This window comes from Carcharodon carcharias, chromosome 4 (genome assembly GCF_017639515.1).
Source record: "Carcharodon carcharias isolate sCarCar2 chromosome 4, sCarCar2.pri, whole genome shotgun sequence".
Classification (NCBI taxonomy): Eukaryota; Metazoa; Chordata; class Chondrichthyes; order Lamniformes; family Lamnidae; genus Carcharodon; species Carcharodon carcharias.
In genome coordinates, this window is record NC_054470.1 from 189762080 (window position 1) to 189783196 (window position 21117).

At 42.6% G+C, this 21117-nt stretch overlaps 1 protein-coding gene across 10 annotated transcripts in view; it reads right to left on the reverse strand.

The window, feature by feature from the left end:
• The window catches only part of add1 (adducin 1 (alpha)), a 199944-nt gene extending 179357 nt beyond the window's left edge, over positions 1-20587 (reverse strand). For 2 of the 10 annotated variants that reach the window (XM_041186146.1, XM_041186147.1), the window contains exon 1: positions 19697-19817. In XM_041186146.1, coding sequence (XP_041042080.1) covers positions 19697-19725 — 29 coding nt within the window. In that variant the 5' untranslated portion in view covers positions 19726-19817. Of the gene's footprint in view, positions 1-19676; positions 19818-19862; positions 20020-20481 lie in introns of those variants that run through there. The other 8 variants (XM_041186143.1, XM_041186142.1, XM_041186144.1 and 5 more) reach the window with 8 other exon arrangements.
• Between the last annotated feature and the right edge of the window lie 530 nt (positions 20588-21117).

The window sequence follows — 21117 nt, forward strand, 5'->3', positions numbered from 1 at the left end:
CAACACCCCACTAACATGCCCCTCCGCCTTCAGAGATCTATGGACACACACCAAGGTCCCTTTGTTCCTCAGAACTTCCTAGTGCCATGCCGTTCATTGAATACTTCCTTGTCAAATTACTCCTTCTAAGGTGTATCACCTCACACTTTTCAGGGTTAAATTCCATCTGCCACTTATCTGCCCATTTGACCATCCTGTCTATATTGTCCTGTAGCCCAAGACATTCAATCCCACTGTTAACCATCCGGCCAATCTTTGTGTCATCCGCAAACTTACTACTCCTAACCCCCACATAGTCATCCATGTCGTTTATAGAAATGACAAATAATAGGGGGCCCAGCACAGATCCCTGTAGTACACCATTGGACACTGGCTTCCCGTCACTAAATCGGCCTTCTGTCATCGCCTTCTGTCTCCTACAACTAAGCCAATTTTGAAATCACCTCATCAAATTATTCTGTATCCCATGTGCATTTGCCTTCTTTATAAGTCTCCCATGTGGGACCTTGTCAAAGGCTTTGCTGAAATCCATATAAACATCATCAACTGCACTACCCTCATCTACACATCTCGTTACCTCCTCAAAAAATTCAATCAAATTTGTTAGGCATGACCTCCTTCTGGCAAAGCCATGTTGACTATCCTTGATCAAACCTTGCCTCTCCAAGTGGAGATAGATTCTCTCCTTCAGAATTTTCTCCAATATTTTCCCTACCACTGACGTGAGACTCACTGGTCTATAGTTCCCTGGCTTATCTCTACAACCCTTCTTAAATAGCAGAACCACATTAGCTGTTCTTCAGTCCTCTGGCACCTCCCCCGTGGCCAGAGAGGAATTAAAAAATTGGGTCAGAGCCCCTGTGATCTCCTCCCTTGCCTCCCTCAGCAGTCTGGGACACAAATCATTCAGACCTGGAGATTTGTCCACTTTTAAGCCTGCCAACACCGCCAATACCTTGTCACTCCCTGTATCAATTTGCTTAAGAACCTCGCAGTCACTCCTCCCGAGTTTGAAACCTTCATCCTCATTCTCTTGGGTGAAGACAGATGTGAAGTATTCGTTCAACACTACCGATATCCTCTGGCTCCACCCATAGATTGCTCCTTGGTCCCTAATGGGCCCTACTCTTTCCCTGGTTATCCTCTTCCCATTGATATACTTATAGAATATCTTGGGATTTTCCCTACTTTTACCAGCCAGAGCTTCCTCAGACTCCCTCTTTGCTCTTCTAATTGCTTTCTTAAGCTCCACCCTGCACTTTCTATACTCTACTAATGTCTCCACTGGTTTGCTCCCCTTGTACGTGCTAAAAGCCTCTCTTTTTCTTCTCTTTGTATCCGGAATATCTGGTAATCCATGGTTTTCTGGGCTTGTTCCTCCTTCCTATCACACTAGAAGGAACATGTTGAGCCGTACCCTCCCCATTTCCTTTTTGAATGCCCCCCCCACTGCTCTTCTGTAGATTTCCCCACAAGTAGCTGTTCCCAGTCTACATTGGCCAGATCCTGCCTTATTTTACTAAAATCTACTCTCCCCCAATCCAAAACATTCTTTTTGCAACTTGTCTATTTCTTTGTCCATAACAAGCTTAAATTGTACCATGTTGTGGTCGCTATCACTAAAATGCTCGTCCACCACCACCTCAGCCACCTGTCCGGCTTCATTCCCCAGAATTAGGTCCAGCACTGCGCCATCCCTTCTTAGACCCTCTACATATTGACCTAAAAAGTTCTCCGGTACACATTTCAAGAAATCCACTCCATCCAAGCCCTTAACATTATGTTTATCCCAATTAATGTTGGGAAAGTTGAAATCACCTGTTGTTATTGTTTTTACACACCTCTGCGAATTGTGCACATATTGGCTCAATTTTCCACTATCTGGGGGTCTATAATAAACACCTAACAATGTGGCTGTCCCTTTTTTATTCCTAAACTCTACCCACAAAGAGATAAAAACAAAAAAACTGCGGATGCTGGAAATCCAAAACAAAAACAGAATTACCTGGAAAAACTCAGCGGGTCTGGAAGCATCTGCGGAGAAGAAAAGAGTTGACGTTTTGAATTCTACCCACAAGCTTCATTCAATGCCCCCTCCAAGATATCATCTCTCCTTACTGCAGTAACTGACTCCTTAACTAATAATACAATGCCTCCAGTGATCCAGGAGTCTAAAACCCGCCTTCCTGCACCAATTCTTAAGCCACGTATTCATATACGCTATTCGCCTATTTCTGAGCTTGCTAGCACGTGGCACTGGGAGTAATACAGAGATTACAACCTGAGAAGTCCTGCTTTTCAGTCTACTGCCGAACTCCCTGAATTCTTGATGCAAGACCTCATCCCTCTGTCTCCCTATGTCAATAGTACCAACATGTACCATGACCTCTGTCTTATCACCCTCCCCTTTCAGGATGCCCTGCAGCCATTCAGTGACATCCCAGACCCTGGCACCAGGGAGGCAACACACCATCCTGGAGTCACAGTGACGGCCACAGTAGCCCCTATTTGTTCCCCTGACTGTAGAATCCCCTATTACTATTGCTCTTCCTCCCCTCCTGTACAGACAGGCTGCTTATGGTGCCAGAAGCTTGGCTCTGTCTGCACTCCCTGAAGGAACCAGCACCTTCATTAGCCTCCAAAAGGGAATACCGATTTGCGAGCGGGACCCCAGGGGACTCCTGAACTACCTGTCTGTTTCTCTTAAGACTGCTTAGTGGTCACCCATTCCCTTCCTTCCTCAAGTCCCTTGATCTGCAGTGTGACCACCTCTCTAAATGTCCTATCCACAATGCTCTCAGACTCGCGGATGCTCCGCAGTGTCCCCTGCCGCCATTCTAGCTCTGAAACCCCAGCTTCCAGGAGCTGCAGCTGGACACACTTCCTGCACACATGCTAGTCCCAGGCACTGGAAGTGTCCCCAGCTTCCCACATGGAGCACACCACAGATTTGAGTTCTCCTGCCATGAATTATCCCTTTAAATTAAACCTTTTAAATCAATTACTCTAGGGCCCTGCGTTCCTGAAGCAGCACTTCACTTGCACTTCCCTCAATTTAGTCTACTGCATTCGTTGCTCCCAATGCGGTTTCCTCTACATTGGAGAGACCAAACGCAGACTGGGTGACCGCTTTGCAGAACACCGTCGGTCTGTCTGCATTATCCAGACCTCCCTGTCGCTTGCCTTTTCAACACTCCACCCTGCTTTCATGCCCACATGTCCATCCTTGGCCTGTTGTACATTGTTCCAGTGAAGCTCAAAGCAAACTGGAGGAACAGCACCTCATCTTCCAACTCGGGACTTTACAGCCTTCCGGTCTGAATATTCAGTTCAACAATTTTAGATCATGAACTCTCTCCTCCATCCCCACCCCCTTTCCGATCCCCCCCTTGTTTTTTTTCCAATAATTTATATAGATTTTTCTTTTCCCACCTATTTCCATTATTTTTAAATGTATTTCCATCTATTGTTTTATCTCTAACTTTTAGCCTTTATCGATTCCCTCACCCCACCCCCACTAGGGCTATCTGTACCTTGCTTGTCCAGCTTTCTACCCTTAATTAGCACATTCCTTAGATAATATCACCACCTTCAACACCTCTTTGTCCTTTTGTCTGTGACATCTTTTGGTTATCTCCACCTATCACTGGTTCTACTTGTCCTACCACCCCCCCCAACCCTGTCCTTAAACCAGCTTATATTTCACCTCTCTTCTATTTTTACTTAGTTCAGTTGAAGGGTCATTTGGACTCGAAACGTTAACTGTGTTCCTCTCCGCTGATGCTGCCAGACTTGCTGAGTTTTTCCAGGTATTTTTGTTTTTGTTTTGGATTTGGATTTCCAGCATCTGCAGTTTTTTGCTTTTTTCCCTTCTTTCCTGATCCTCATTACTTTAGAATATACAAACTATAAACCACAAAAAGACCTTAAACTATAAGCGAGTAAAGAATTAAATACTTACCTGACCTTATCCACTACTTACCAGTCATTCCTTTCACTTGTAGCCTCTACTGCTACAGCAGGGCAAGACCACTCTCTGACAATTTAAGAAGTTGGATAGCAAAGGAAAAAAATGCAAAGTGCACCTGTTCCCCTCTGCACCAAACTCCCACTGTGCACCAAATTGCCAAAACCCGCACTCACTCTGGCTGTGTCTCACTCAGGAAGAGTGCTCTCCCCTGTTCATGTGCAAGCACACTGTAATGTGTTCTGTTGTGTAGACGCCAGTGTTGTTGATGTAGTGGAATTGGTCAGCTAGATGTGTGGCTAGCTCTGTGGCACAAGTCTTCAGCACTACAGTCAGGGAGTCATTCAGAACCCAAAGATTTTGATGTGTCCATTACGTTTAAAATCATCTCAATTATGTCACATGGAGGGAATCAAATTTGGTGGAGACTTCGGGAGGAGACAGAGATGGATTATCAACTCACCACTTCTAGCTGAAGATGGACCTGTCTACAAGCATGCTGTTTCCACTGTTTAGCATGCAGTTACTTCTGTGTTGTCATTTTAGCAAGTTGGCAGTTCACTTTATGTATATCTGGTGCAGCTTCAAGCATATTCTTTTACACTCCTTATTGAGCCAAGGTATATGTTTTGATATTAATGGTGGAGTGAGAAATTATGCTTGGTCATGCGATTACAGATTGTGGTGGAACATGGTGTCTCATGGATTCAATGTGACTGCTAGATCTGTTCCGAACCTATCTCTTTGGTGCTAGTGCCACACAACAGAATGGGGTGTTGCCTTATTGTGCAAAGACAAGGCTTCATCTCCATAAAGACTCCTACCAATACTGTCATGGACAGATTGGTGAAAATGAGATCAAGGTAGTGTTCCCTCATGTTGATTCTTTCACCATCTGTCTCAGGCCCAGTCTGGCAGATATGTCCTTTAGGACCTAACCAAATCAATCAGTAGCGGTGTTACAAGGCTACTCTCGACGATGAACATTGAAGTCCTCCACCAAGAGTACATTCTACACCTTTGCTTCCTTCAGTGTTTTTTCCAAGTGGTGTTCAACATGGAGGGATACAGATTCATCAGTTGAGGCAGGGGATATGTGGTAACCAGGAGGTTTCCTTGTTTGACCTGAGGTCACGAGACTTCATGGTTTGATAGTCAATGTTAAAAACTCTCAGAGCCACTCCATCCCATATGTCTCTCGCTGTGCTATCACCTCTCAAGTCTGACCAGCCAGTGGACATAAACAAAGGTAATGGCAGAAGGATCTGGGACATCAGTTCTAAGGTATCATTCTGAGAGTATGGCCTCGTTAGGCTGCTGCTTGACAAGTCTGTGGGACAGCTCTCCCAATTTTGGCACAAGTCCTACATGTTAGGTGATGAGGACTTTGCAGAGTTGACTAGGCTGGGTTGCCTTTGTTGCGCCTATTACTGACTGTTCAGTCTGGTTTTAATGTTATTTGGTGTAGTGGTTTGATATAACTAAGTCATCAGCTGAATGAGGGCAGTAGGCCTGTAGTGATGATCTACCCAAAGGCAGATCAAAGGATCAAAATCCTGTAACTATCTCCCTAACAGCACTGTGGGTGTACCTGCACTACATGGACTCCAGCAGTTCAAGTTGGCAGCTCACCACCTCCTTCTCAAGGGCAATTAGGGATGGGCAATAAAAAAAATGTGAAGGGATTTTGCAGGGTTAAAATGCAGGGACCACCCCAAAATGGTAGGGGTAACCAGTCCAAAGTCTGACATGACCCTGCTAACCAAGATGGTAGGGGGCTCAAAGAGGCTTTTATTCTTTCATAGGATGTGAGCATCATTGGCAATGATGGCATATGCTGCCCATCTCCAATTGCCCATGAAGTGGTGGTGAGCCACCTTCTTGAACTGTAGTCCAACTGATAAAACAGTGCATTTTATACCCATCCAAGAGAGGAGACAGGGCTTTGGTGTAAAGGACTCATCCAAAAGAAGGGACTTCAAACACTCCCCCAAGTACTACAATGAAGTGCCAACCTAGTATGGGACTTGAACCCACAACCTTCTGATACATAAAGTACAAGTGCTACTAACTGAGCCACGGCCCAAAGCTCAATTAAGAGTTAACCATATTGCTGTGGTCTGGGGTCACATGCAGGCCAGACCAAGTAAGGATGGCAGATTTCCTTCCCCAAAAGACATTAATGATCCAGATAGGCTTTTTTTAAAACCTCAATCCAGTAATTTTGTGGTCACCATTGCTGGATCTAACTTTTGATTCCACATTTAATTAACTGAATTTAAAATTTCCCAGCTGCCACAGTGGGATTGAACTCATGTCTCCAGATCATAAGTCCAGACTTCTGGATTGCTAAATCCACTAACGTAAATGCTAGGCTATTATACCCACAGATGTCACCAAATTACTGCTTTCTGAAACAAGCACATCACAGTCCTATGAATTACAACTCAAAATCTTTGAAGAATTATCATATAAGATTAATAAGAACTTCAAATAGTAAGCCCTCACTGTCAAACTCAAATGTAGCTGCAATTTTCGTATTTGATCATGAAGACTTGCTACCATTGTTCTTTGACTCCCATTAACGGAAATGCAGTACCTTGTGGCAAAGGCAGCAAGGGGTCAGAACAGGGTAACAGCAAAGTTAAAAGACGTGCAGTAGATTTGTGTTTTCAAAAAATATGGAGAAGGACACACTAGCTTGCAAAAATTTTGGAATCGACTTTTTTCTTTTACTGCCAACATTTCCTATGTCTTATTTATAATAATCAGACAGCTGCAATAGAGGCATAATGTGGGTTCTAAACTTTTGTTTTAAAAAAGTACACCATATAAACCTCAAATTTTTTCATTAGTAAAAACTAATGAATACTAAGCCAAGCATTTAAAAATAACTGAAGAAAAAAAAAGTTCTAAATGTAAACCATTACAGTTCCAAACATGCATTTAGAAAAGAAAGTCGTATATGAAGTTTAACTGGTTCTAATAAGTACAACTGATCATGTTTGGTTCAACCAAGAAACTGAGATAGTAAATCGATTTATGGAGAAATATAATGCAAGCACCGTTTCCCATTTAAAATATAAATTTTAGATTTCCCCGAGATTAAGCATTTGCTCCAATCACATAACCTAGATTTTTTTAGCCCCCATTCCATTTGTTTGACTGAGAAAAGATCTTAAATTTATATTTTTCATTGAAATGCTAATCTTCAGTCTTTCTCTACTGTATTGCTATTTTGCAGGTAAACTTACTGATATTGAAAAATGGATCACTGCCACACAAAGGCACTGAAATTCCAGCTACTAAATCTTTTTAAAAAATGAATTCAAACAAATTTAACTCTCTCACTGCAGACCACAATTTTACATTTGTCTATTCAAACCAATACTTATGCAGAATTAGGAAGTGCAAAGCCAACAGGAATTTATAATCGAAGGGTCATGAGGACTCGAAACGTCAACTCTTTTCTTCTCCGCCGATGCTGCCAGCCCTGCTGAGTTTTTCCAGGTAATTCTGTTTTTGTTTAGGAATTTATAATATTCTGCATGTGTCTATAAAACATTCAAGATAAATGACAAAAGCTGAAAGTATTGATTAAGTCAATCCAGGTCTATTCTGAATTTAAAACATATCAAATGCTGTACATTGGGGATCAAAATCACACAGATGAGTAAACACTCACCTACTGGTTTCATCCTTCCTACCCAGGGTGAATTAGAGGCTAATAAGACAGATGTAATTTACACAAAAATGGATTAAAATGTTTTAATGCCAATATACTTTTCAGGTCTTAGACATCAAAAAATGTAACTGTTGCTGATGAACTTAATTAATAAACTCTATTGCCCAAAAATCTCAATATATCATCTGTTTAATTATTCCAAATAAAGTCAAAAATGGTTTCACTTAAATTTGTATTATACACTCGTGGGCAAAATCTCAAATACTTAACACTTCCAAACACTTGTTTTACTGGTGTATATGCAGTCAAGAGTCATGACAGTGCATTACTTAGTCTTAATCATTCATTACAGTTGTTCTGTTGAACATTTACTTTACACAGAAAAACCGGAAAATAATCTGGCACCCTTTCCATCTTTGTGATTACTTATAAAGTACAAATGAAGCTGGCAGCAGCAAAAATAAGATCCTTCATAACACTGAGTTTAAGGGGAACTACAATATTTGCACTTAATATAAAAGTGAACATGCTGGTTTCTGAAAGTAAAAGTGTTTTTGCAATGCTAATAAGAAACTTGATGCTTAAACTCATTGTACATTCAATTCACTGCTGCTATCCAACATTTAAATACACCAACCACACAGACAGAAAGACAATGTATGCAAATAAATGTTTTCCTCAATTCATACAGAGGAAAAAGAGAACCTGCAAACTAGAATTAATACATCAACTGTAAACATTCAAACTAGTAACTAAAGTATAAAATTGGGACTTTTAAAAGGCAAGATCACAGTCAAAATCAAAGTTCCATGTTTGGGGGAAGCATGAAGGAAAAGAGACAGCATACTCCACGTCTAGGTCACATCAAACAAGGTTAAAGAAAGAATGTTAATTTTAAAAGCAAGTCACAAGCCCGATAGTGCAGTATGACATTATTCATCAGCATTGCTAAGTATATACGACTACTGGAAAAGGTCAGTACCAAGTAGAAACATTATAAAATACAGTACTTCTGCACGCATTTCAAACATTTTGCACTCTGTCTAATGAAACTTTGTGATCACACTTGAGAAAAATAAAAGAAATAAATCATCTATCGATTTATTTGTAGCTTTAAAGGAACACACAATAATATCTTCACTGAAGAATGTTACATTATTTATAGTACCTGTGGTCTCAAAACAGCATATCTTTTCAATTGTGTTAAGCAAATTCACAGGACATAATCTGATGATCTTTTTTCTAACAAATTAGTACAACAAATTGCCTTTATATAATACTTCTAACATAATAAAACATCCCAAGGAGTTTCACAGGAGGATTTATAAAACAAAATTTGAGATACAAGGAGATATTAAGGCGGTTGATCAAAAACTAAGACAAAGAGATAGGCTTAAAGAGAGCCTTAAAAGGAGGAAAGAAAGGTGGAGAGGCAGTTCCAGAGCTAACAGCCTAGGCAATTGAAGTCACTGTTGGCAAAGTAGAGAAAATCACGGATGCTCAAGGGAATCATGGAAACATAGAAACTAGGAGGAGTCGGCCATTTGGCCCTTCGAGCTTGCTCCACCATTCATTATGATCATGGCTGATCATAATGACAGATACCTCTCAGGGTTATAAGGCTAAGGGAGACTATAGAGATACAAAGGGAAAGGACATGGAGAGATTTGAAAACAAGGATAAAAAACTTTAAGATCGAGGCACTGCTTAGCTGGGAGCTCAATATAGGCAGGGTGCCTGACCGTTCTGGATTTTCTGGAGCTGTCCCGGAAATTGCCTTTTTGTCTCACATCCTGGGTCTGAGCTTCCTGGGACATCACTTGTCCTGGATTTCTCTTGTGTCTGCATCTTTTGTGCCTGTGCTTGCCCAATACAAAGTATCCCTTATTCCTCCCTCCCCCCCTCAGATTTGGCCAACCTTAATGTAGTACATCGAAGGCAGAAGTGATGGGGGAATGGGGCTTGGTGCAAGTTAGGACATGAGCAATAGAGTTTTGGATGGCCTCAAGTTTACAAAGGGTAGAACGTAGGAGGCTGAGGAGGAGAGCATTAAAATGGTCAAGTCGAGAGGTAACAAAGACACAGATGAAGGTTTCAGCAGCAGATGAACTGAAGCAGGGGTGAAATCAGGTGTTGTTACAGAGATGGAACTAGGCTGTCTTAGTGGTGGTGCAATGTGTGGACGCAAGCTCATCTCAAAAGTGGAGGCTTCTCAGGACAGGGGAAGGGGGAGGGGTTCACGCTTACAGCATTTTTTTAAAATTACTTCCGCCATTGAAGGCAGGTGGGGGTAATGTTTTAGCCCCTGTTTGTAAAAAATACATTTCAAAAACTAATGGACAGATTTTAATGAAAATTGGCACACAGATATGGAATAACTGATTAGCTTTTGGTGAAGATGCAGATCCGGACCTTGGATTTTTTTTAAAACACTGGAGGATAAGACAAATTGGCTTTTTATTTTAAGCATGCTTTGGATTGTTTGATTTAGAATGTGGTTGATTGCTTTATAATGTCATGAATTGTCTCTGCTGCTGTGGTGGACTTTGTCACAACTGTCAAAATGTAAGCAGAGTTTTCAGAACAGGTTGTTGGACGTGGATTAGCCTGAAGCCTTCTCAGTGAGATGAAAGCTCTTAATTAAAGAGCATCAACCAATAGAGAAAAGCCTCAAGGAAGAGCTGTGTAATTGAAACAACGCTGAGTGAACAAAGCATGGCGAAGGTATGTACTCTGAATGCCCTCTTGACTTGTGTATTTATGTATATGATGTGCCCAACTTTTTCTTAAAACAACAAACTTTCCTTTTAAAACCCTCCTCCTGGGCCTGGCTTTCATGTTTACAAAGTACTGTTGGAACATCAATAACCAAAAGCAAAGGAAAAATATGTTAAATCCTTCCCAGTGGCTTTATAAAAATGTGCATTCAGGGGATGTAGCCATCGCTGGCCAGGCCAGCATTTATTGCCCATCTCTAATTACCCTCGAGAAGGCGGTGGTGAGCTGCCTTCTTGAACCGCTGCAGTCCCTGTCATGTAGGTACACCCACAGTGCTATTAGGGAGGGAGTTCCAGGATTTTGACCCAGCGACAAGTGAAGGAATGGCGATATATTTCCAAGTCAGGATGGTGCATGGTTTAGAGGGGGACTTCCAGATGGTGTTGTTCCCATTGATCTTCTGCCCTTTTCCTTCTAGGTGGTAGTGGTCATGGGTTTGGAAGGTGCTGTCGAAGGACCCTTGATGAGTTCCTGCAGTACATCTTGCAGATGATACTCACTGCTGCTACTGTGCATCAGTGGTAGAAGGAATGAATGTTTGTGGATGGGGTGCCAATCAAGTGGGCTGCACCATCCTGAATGGTGTCAAACTCCTTGAGTCTTGTGGGAGCTGCACTTATCCAGGCAAGTGGTCAGTATTCCATCGCAATCCTGACTTGTGTCTTGTAGATGATGGACAGGCTTTGGCAGTCAGGAGGTGAGTTACTCGCTGCAGGATTCCTAGCCTTTGACCTCTCTTGTAGCCACAGTATTTATATGGCTAGTCCAGTTCAGTTTCTGGTCAATCGTAACCCCCAGGATGTTGGTAGTGGGGGATTCAGTGATGGTAATGTCATCGAATGTCAAGGGGAGATAGTTAGATTCTCTCTTGTTGCAGATGGTTATTGCCTGGCACTTGTGTGGTGCGTATGTTCCTTGCCACTTGTCAGCCCAAGCCTGGATATTGTCCAGGTCTTACTGCACTTGGACACGGGCTGCTACAGTATGAGAGTCATCATGAATGGTGTGGAACATTGTGCAATCATCAGCGAACATCCCCACTTCTGACCTTATGATGAAAGGAAGGTCATTGCTGAAGCAGCTGAAGATGGCTGGGCTGAGGACGCTACCCTGAGGAACTCCAGCAGTGATGTCCTGGAACTGAGATGATTGTCCTCCAGCAACCACAGCCATCTTCCTTTGTGCTAGGTATGGCTCCAAATGACTGACAGTTTTCGCCCTGATTCCCATTGACTCCATCAAACCTTAAGACGTAGGAGCAGAAGTAGGCCATTCAGCCCACTGAGCCTGCTCCATCTTTCAATGAGATAATGGCTGATCTGATAATCCTCAACTCCACTTCGCTGCCTTTTCCTCATAACCCTTGATTCCCTTACTGATTAAAAATCTGTCTATCTCAAACTTGAAGATACTTAATGACACAGCCTCTACAGCCCTCTGCAATAAAGAATTCCCCAGATTCACTACCCACAAAAGAAATTCCTCCTCATCTCTGTTTTAAATGGGCGCCCCCTTAATGTGAGATTATGCCCTCTGGTCCTAGGCTCTCTCACAAGGGGAAACAACAGCATCTACCCTGTCAAGCCTCCTTTCAATAAGGTTGCCTCTCATTCTTCTAAACTCCAATGAGTACAGGCCCAATCGATTTAACCTCTCCTCATAAGAAAATCCCTCCATCCCTGGGATCAACCTAGTGAACCTTATGGACTGCCTCCAATGCCAGTATATCATTCCTTAGATAAGGGGACCGGAATTGTTCAAAGTATTCTAGGTTCTATTCTACCTTGTGCCCTGTATAGTTTTAGCATGACTTTCCTATTTTTAAACTCCATTCCCTTTGAAATAAAGGCCAACATTCCATTTGACTTACCTATTACCTGCTGAACTTGTATGCTAATTGTTTGGGATTCATGCACAAGGAGCTCCAAATCCCTCTGTGCTGCAGCTTTCTTCAGTCTTTCTCCATTTAAATAATATTCAGCTCCTCTATTCTTCCTGCCAAAGTGCATAATCTCACACTTTCCCACTTTATATTCCATCTGCCACATTTTGACCCAGACCCACTCACTTAACTTGTGTGTATCTCTCTGTAGACTCTGATCCTCACCACTTGCCTTCCCATCTATTTTTGTGCCATCCGCAAATTTGGTGATAGTACAATCATTTCCCTCATCCAAATCATTAATATATATTATAAATAATTGTGGCCCCAGCACTGGTCCCCGTGGCACTCCACAAGTTACAGGTTGCCATCCTGAAAATGCACCCCCATATCCCAACTCTCTGTGGTCAGCCAGTCCTCTATCCATGTTAATATACTAACCCAAACACCATGGGCTCTTATCTTATTAAGTAGCCTTATGTGTGGTACCTTATCGAACGTCTTTTGGAAATCCAAATATATTACATCTACTGGTTCCCCTTTATCCATCCTGTTTGTTACCTGCTCAAAGAATTCTAATAAATTTGTCAGGCATGATTTACCCTTCATGAAGCCATACTGACTCTGCTTGATTAGATTATGCATTTCTAAACGCTCTGCTATTACACCCTTTATAATAGACTCCAACATTTTCCCAATGACAGATGTTAAGCTAACTGGCCTATAGTAACCTGTTTTTGTCTCCCTCCCTTTTTGAACAAGGGCGTTACATTGGCAGTTTTCAAATCCTCTGGGACTTTTCCAGAATCCAAGGACTCTTGGAAGATTACTACCAGTGCATCCACTATCTCTGCAGCTATTTCCTTTAATATTCTAGGATGCAACCCTCAGATCCAGGTGACTTATTATTCTTTAGCCCCATTAGTTTCCCTAGTACTTTTTCTCTAGTGATAGTTATTGTATTTATTTCCTCTCTCTCTCCCCCCACCCAACTTTTGCCCCATGATTATTTACTATTTTTGGTATGCTATTAGTGACTTCTACCGTGAAGACTGATGCAAAGTATTTATTCTGCTCCTCTGCCATTTCCTGGTTCCCCATTATTACCTCCCCAGCCTCATTCTCTAAGGGGCCTATGTTCACTTTGGCCTCTCTTCCTTTTTATATATAAAGAAGCTCTTACTGTCTGTTTTTCTATTACTTGCTAGTTTACTCTCAAAGTTTATTTTGTCACTATTTTTTTGGTCATTTTCTGTTGGTTTTTAAAACTTTCCCAATCCTCTGATTTACCACTAACCTTTGCTACATTGTATGCTTTTTCTTTTACTTTGATACTGTCCTTAACTTCCTTGGTTGAGCATGGTTGGTTTATCCCCACTTACAATCTTTATTCCTCACCGGAATATATCTTTGTTGTGAGTCATGAACTATTTTCTTAAACGTCTGCCATTGTTCATCAACCTTCTTTTCTGCTAAACTCCTTTCCCAGTCCACTCCAGCCAACTCTACCCTCATTTCATGACAAAGCTGGGTGGGAGGGTGAGCTATGAGGAGGATGCAGAAATGCTTCAGTGTGATCTGGACAAGTTGAGAGTGGGCAAATGCATGGCAGATGCAGTATAATGTGGACAAATGTGAGGTTATCCACTTTGGTAGCAAAAACAGGAAGGCAGGTTATTATCTGAATAAATGGCTATAAATTGAGAGGGGGAATGTGCAACGAGACCTGGGTGTCCTCGTACACCAGTCGCTGAAGGTAAGCATGCAGGTGCAGCAGGCGGTAAAGGAGGCAAACGGTATGCTGGCCTTCATAGCCAGAGGATTCGAGTGCAGGAACAGGGATGTCTTGCTGCAATTGTACAGGGCCTTGGTAAGACCACACCTGGAATATTGTGTGCAGTTTTGGTCTCCTTACCTGAGGAAGGATGTACTTGCTATTGAGGGAATGTAGCGAAGGTTTACCCGACTGATTTCTGGGATGGCAGGACTGACATACGAGGAGAGATTGAGGCGGTTAGGATTATATTCGCTGGAGTTCAGAAGAACGAGGGGTGATCTCATAGAAACCTATAAAATTCTAACAGGACTAGACAGGGTAGATGCAGGAAGGATGCGCCCAATGGTGGGGTAGTCCAGAGCCAGGGGTCACAGTCTGAGGATACGGGGTAGACCATTTAGGAGTGAGATGAGGTGAAATTTCTTCACCCAGTGAGTAGTGAACCTGTGGAATTTGTTACCACAGAAAGTAGTTGAGGCCAAAACATTGTATATTTTCAAGAAGGAGTTAGATAGCTGTTGCGGCGAAAGGGATCTAAGGATATGGGGAGAAAGCAGGAGCAGGCTAATGAGTTGGATGATCAGCCATGATGTCGTAATGAATGGCAGAGCTGGCTGGAAGGGCCAAATGGCCTACTCCTGCTCCTAGTTTCTACGTACATTTAAGTTTAGCACAGGTGTTTCCGAACTAAGTTTCTCACTCTCAAACGGAATGCTAAATTCCACCATGTTATGGTTAATGTTTCCTAGGGGTTCTGTTACTCTGAGGACATTTATTAAACCTGCCTCATTACACATTGCCAGATCCAAAATAGCCTGATCCCTGGTTGGATCCACAACATGTTGTTCTTGGAACTGTCCCGAATACACTATAAATTCTTGCTCGTGGCTACCTCTGCCAATTTGATTTTCTCAATCTACATGGAGATTAAAGTCACTCATGATTAATATACTGCCTTTTTTACATGCCCCCATTATATCCTGATTTATTCTCTGTCCGACAGCATATCTGCTGTTCGGGGGCCTATAGACTACTCCCACCAGTGCCTTCTTCCCCTTGTTATTTCTTACCACCACCCATATGGATTCCACATCTTCCAATCCAAGATCATTTCATGCTATCATACTTATTCCATCTCGTACTAACAAAGCTATCCCACCAGCCTTTCCGTCCTTTCGAAAAGTCACATACCCCTGAATATTTAGTTCCCAGCTTTAATGATCTTGTAACCATGTCTCCACAATAGCTATAAGATCATGCCCATTAATCTCTATTTGTGCCATTAATTCGTTTATTTTGTTCCGAATACTACGTGCATTTAAGTTAATTTTGCCTTTTTACCATTTTTTCCCCTTTGACTTATTTGCTGCTTTTTTAAAAAAATGTTTATACACTCTATCCCTTCCTGTCACACTCTGGGTATAATTTCCTAAGTAGCTGGCCAGCAATGCCGCCATATCCTTTTGTTTTATAAGCCTACTTATCCCCTCTCCAGAACCCTCCCCCACTCTATTTAGTTTAAAGCCCTCTCTTCAGCCCTAGTTATTCGATTCGCTAGGACATTTGTCCCAGCATGGTTCAAGTGAAGCCCATCTCACTGGAACAGCTCCCTTCTACCCTAGTACTGATGCCAGTGTCCCATGAACTGAAACCCATTCCTCCCGCACCAATTTTTGAGCCACGCATTTAACTCCTTGACTTTATTTAACCTATGCCAGTTTGCCCATGGCTCAGATAGTAATCCCGAAATTATCACCTTGGAGGTTCTGCTTTTTAATTTAGCTCCTAACTGTTCAAATTCTTTCAGCAGAACATCCTTTCTAGTCCTATCAACGTCACTGGACGACAACAACTAGATCCCTACCCTCCTACTCTAAGTTCCTCTCCAGGAGGAGATGTCCTTAACCCTGGCACTGGGCAGGCAACACAGCCTTCGGGACTCAGGCTCATAGCTGCAGAGAACAGTATCTATCCCCTAATTATACTGTCCCCTACCACTACTACGTTCCTATTTCCTCCCCAGACTTGAATGGCTCCCTGTACCACGGTCAGTTCGTTCATCCTCCCTGTAAACATAGAAACATAGAAAATTGGAGGAGTAGGCCATTCGGCCCTTCGAGCCTGCTCTGCCATTCATTATGATCATGGCTGATCATCCAACTCAATAGCCTGTTCCCACTTTCCCCCCATATCCTTTGATCTCTTTCGCTACAAAAGCTATATATAACTCCTTCTTGAAAACATACAATGTTTTGGCCTCAACTGCTTTCTGTGGTGGCGAATTCCACAGGCTCACCACTCTCTGGGTGAAGAAATTTCTCCTCATCTCAGTGTAGTCCCTGCTCTCGTCTACACAGCTTGCAAGAACCTCCAGTTTTGCTAGGGCTCACTGATGCCACATTTGGTCAAATGCTGCCTTAATGTCATGGACAGTCACTCTCACTTTACCTCTGCAGTTCAGCTCTTTTGTCCATGTTTGAAGGCTGTAATGAGGTCAGGAGCTGTGTGATCCTGGTGGAACCCAAACTGTTCCTTTTTTATATTTGTCCAGCAAATTATTTTGTGATTAACATTTAAAATAGAGATCTGGGTTGGAGGGAAAAAGTTATTGTAAGAGAAATCCAGTTTTTTTTTTGCTCCCCTTAGGTTTTTCTTTCAATGTTTCTGCTATAGAAGTGGCTATGTATAAGCATTTTGTGGCTGTTGTTGTGAATGTGTTTTATTTTAGTTTTGATGTGTAGAAAAATTTGGGAGTCCAGTCAATCCAAAAGAGCCTGAACTTCCAGGCCTTGAGTTTGCTTTAATATCAGCGACTAAAGCTGGATGACGGGCTTCGGGGTGGGGAATGAATGAAAGAAAATGGTTTAACTGTTGTTGGATCCTTGGCTGTCTGCCCAGCACTGAGTCTCTCATTTCTTTAACATCCTCTAATGGAGACAGAGTGTGTACAACTACCTGCTTCAAGAGCAGTTTGGTTTCTAACTTAAATCTTTAGATCTGCTTTACCTTCAAGAAGCCCCTGAAACCAAACAAAAGCCTCCGAAAAAAAATTATTTTGACCCTTGTTATGTATAAGGGATCTTCTGAGACATTCTGGATAGGTGCTATAATAGATTTTTGGGAAAACAGACACGTGACTAAACTGAATAAATGACAATTATGGTTTTAATAGCTTGGACAATTGTTTTAAAGAGAAGTAAAAGTATAATGCAAAATCTCATTTTGATGTGGATTTTGCAGATTCTTGACTCAAGTCTTGACCTCAGACCTATACTACACCACCACCCCAAAGAGACAGGCCAGAGGTGGCCCAGCTGCAGAAGATCCCCCAAGCATCAACAATAACAACGTGAACTGTAAGTTTTGTGGATGCACAAGCTGATCCCGCATTGGACTCTTCATCATGAGACGATTCGCAGAAGATGAAGTCATTAACAGCTTGGACATACCCGAATGAGGCGTCTACCACTATACTACACCCATACTAAGTACTAAATCTTGCTCCTCCCAAATAGAAATAAATTTTCATCATTTAGACACTCCAAAACAGTATTGAGAAGTAAAACCATGTCTTATTAAAATTAAATATATTTAAGAGCACAGCAGGAAAAAGACGAGGAGTCACAAATTTGGGGGGATGGGGGGAGTGAAGAGCAAAACAGCCTCCTCCCATGTAAACACATCAACAGCAAAATACAGAGCCACAGACAGACACACACTCATGGCTTATTTCATACTCATTGACAGGTGTCTGGTAAATGCACAGAATGACAAGCTCCTCAGATGAAAACAACATTATAATTAAAGCCTATGAACTTCAATTCAGATCTAAACATCACAGTCAATATATTAAAAAAAAATCTTGTTTCTCTACCCAATGTAATAGCTAAATACTGAAACAGTTAACTTGGCAGCAAGCAAAAGCAGAGTTCTAAAGCAAATCCTAGTAAGCCTATATTTTGTCTAGCTGACCTAGCTAAAAAGATTAAGCCTAAAACTGCACACAGCCATCTGCTGAAGGCAACCATTGACTGAATTATCTGATCAACTATACTGATGGTATAAAAGAAATCCTACCATGTGTATTTTATAACTAAATACAAAGTTATATAAGTGACTAAAATTCTCAATGATATTTTAAGAGTAATAGAGGTATTTTGAGTTTAATAATTGAAATAACTGAAACTGTAAACAATTTTCTTACAGGCATGATCCATTATTTTCAACTGACTGCAGAAGTGTTAATATGGTTGATTCTGTTATTTAAATAAGTTGGAGGTCAAAAATCGATGCATGCGGAAGGATGGCAAAGGAGAATTATGAAGTTAACCTCTAAAAGACGACATTTGGCCCACATCTGAAATCATTTCAAATAGCCAAAATGTTCTGTTGTCACTGATTTCACAACTTTGGAATCCTCCCCAAGACAACCATCTGGTCCACTTCAAACATAGGGCTAACAAATAGGATTCCAGCAGGAAAGTTACAAATTAAATGGTCTTCACAATAATGGAACTGTGAAAGCTGAAGCACCGTCATCCAGCTTGAAAGCAGGAAATACAGTAAGAGCCAATACTTTTAACATTTTATCTGTCTCAAACACAAAATTCAGCTCCTCCTTAGCCTATATCTAACACTGTATGATACAATTGTAGCCTCTGTAACAAGTTACAGATAAGGATGAAGCCATCATGCTGAAGTTATATAGTGTTTAATTAAGCCACACCTTGAATCCTCTGTTCAGTTTGAATATGGAAGAACCAGGTGAACATTCAAGCTATGGAAGCAGTATAAAAGCCAAAAGCCTTGCCCACGATCAGGGGATTGGATTATGAAGGCTAAAAAACTTCAGCCTTACAAACAGACCAATGAGCTAGGACATTATATACTAAGTGACATGTAAAGTGTTAATTAACTCTGAGCCACATCTGCAAGACAAAGTAAACTAGTAAAAAAAAGGCAAGTTCAAGATTGAAGCACTGCTTTATTTTATATCCAAAAGGTCTCCCAGGCTGGGTAAGGCGGCAAAAACACATTCCCCCTCCCCCCGATGCACAGTTCAAGGATGTGATGGGATTAAGGGGGTTGGAGAGGGTTCAGAGTTTACTATGAAAGAAACAACAAAATGGGTCAAAAGATCTCCCTTTTAGTGATCATCATTGAACTCACATGTTTTTTTCTGTGGGGATGGAGGTTGGGCAGGGAGAATGATTTAATATGAAGCTAAATTCTTATTATTTGAGCATTGCTCTCAAGGTAACCTCAGTCATCTGATTAAGATCCACTGGCCATCCATGATTGGCAATAGTCCCATTCATTGAAATACATGGCGGTAGGTTTCCTACTGTACACCCTCAAACCACCCATTTTATTAAATATTGATGACCCTGTCCAAAATCAGTCAGGACTACGACTCAGGCCTGGAAAACTGAAAAAAAGCAAGTCTCATCCCAGGGGCCCTTTTTGAACACACTGCATTGAAGCATATACGTTACATTGACTAGAGATCAGTGACGCTAAGCCTGACGTTATAAACAAAAGCAAATGTATTTAAGTCAATAATATTTACAATAAAAACCGAACATACAGTACATGAACCGATCATACAAACTAGCAGCATCGGGACAGTCGATCATTTCGAAAGCTGCATAAAGCCCACAGACGAAGCAGGCGAATTGCAAAAAGGTGGAATGCTACAAATGCAGGGACACTGATCGACTTCTCCACCCACGAATATCTTCGACTAAAAGGAGTCACATTAAATCATACACACCACAAGGCTTGCTATTTCTCTTCCACTTCCTGGATTGCAGCAACAACAACAACTACTACCACTACTAAAACACGATTATATTTATCGACATCGTGCACCTTGTCATGTTTCACATTGCAGTAATCCAATGAACTGACACAGGGCCATACCATGCAATTCAAGTGCAAACGGACAGGATGCAGCGCTCGGGGTCGATTCGTGCGTGCGCGCGCGCGCGTGCGCGTGCGTCTGCGGAGGGTTTTATTCTTGTTAACATTAAAGCTTTGGTGGTTAACGCGAAGCTCAAAGGGAGCCTGTAGGTTGGTGGCGGGCGGAAACGCAGCGTTTACCTGGAGAGTGGGGAAAAGAAAATGGATGGTAATAAAACCGATTGACGATAAAGGGACTCGCAATTGGGGAGGGGAGGGGAGGGGAGGGGAGGGGAGAGGAGGGGGGATTCAGACACACACACACACACACACATCGAGAAGAGCCAGTCAGTGAGAACCGCCACCACAGTAACATGGCACTGACCCTTTTAGCTGCGGCGGGGCCATCAGTTTACAGTCGCCGGGTTTACATTAACGGGCGAATCTACATGAACGGCTGACTCGGCCCTTTGCTGCATGCAGCTCCTTACCTTTCCAGGGGAGAAATACCACCGCCAGGCTTTTACTTGAGGTGACGAGTGGGTTGTGTATGGTTTTTTTTTTAAAAAAAAAAATGAGGGGTGGGGATATTTTTTTTTCCCCCCGCCCCCCCCCCCCTCCTCCTCCTCCTCCTCCTCCTCCACCTAAGGGCTGCCCCGTCTTTCTTTTCTTATTTTTCTCTCCTCCTCCTCCTCCTCTAACTCCGCCTCTCTGAGCACATATACACGGAGAAGGGTGCGGCGACAGCGCCTCAAGAAGGAGAAAGCGACGGACAACAAGCAGAAAGGGCTCGCGCTAACATCGACCTCTCCCATTGGACCAAGAAGGAGGGCGGGAGTACGACGGGGAGGGAGGAAGGGGGAGGAGGAAGGGGAGGGAGGGGGGGGGGGGGTGGTGGGGGGGTGTCTTGTAAAGATGCTTTCATCCCATTGGTCGAATTCCCATGATCTCCGCCCCCTTCCCCCCCCTAGGCGCGACGCACTGTACCGCCCCTCCCCCTCCCGCACGCGCGCTCCGTGTCCGAGGTCGCTTGACCTTGCGCGCGCGCGCGCGCACACACACCCCAACGGTCGGGCGCGTGCTGTTGAGCGGTTTAAATTGATGCTCGAGCGGTCATAAGGTGGCTT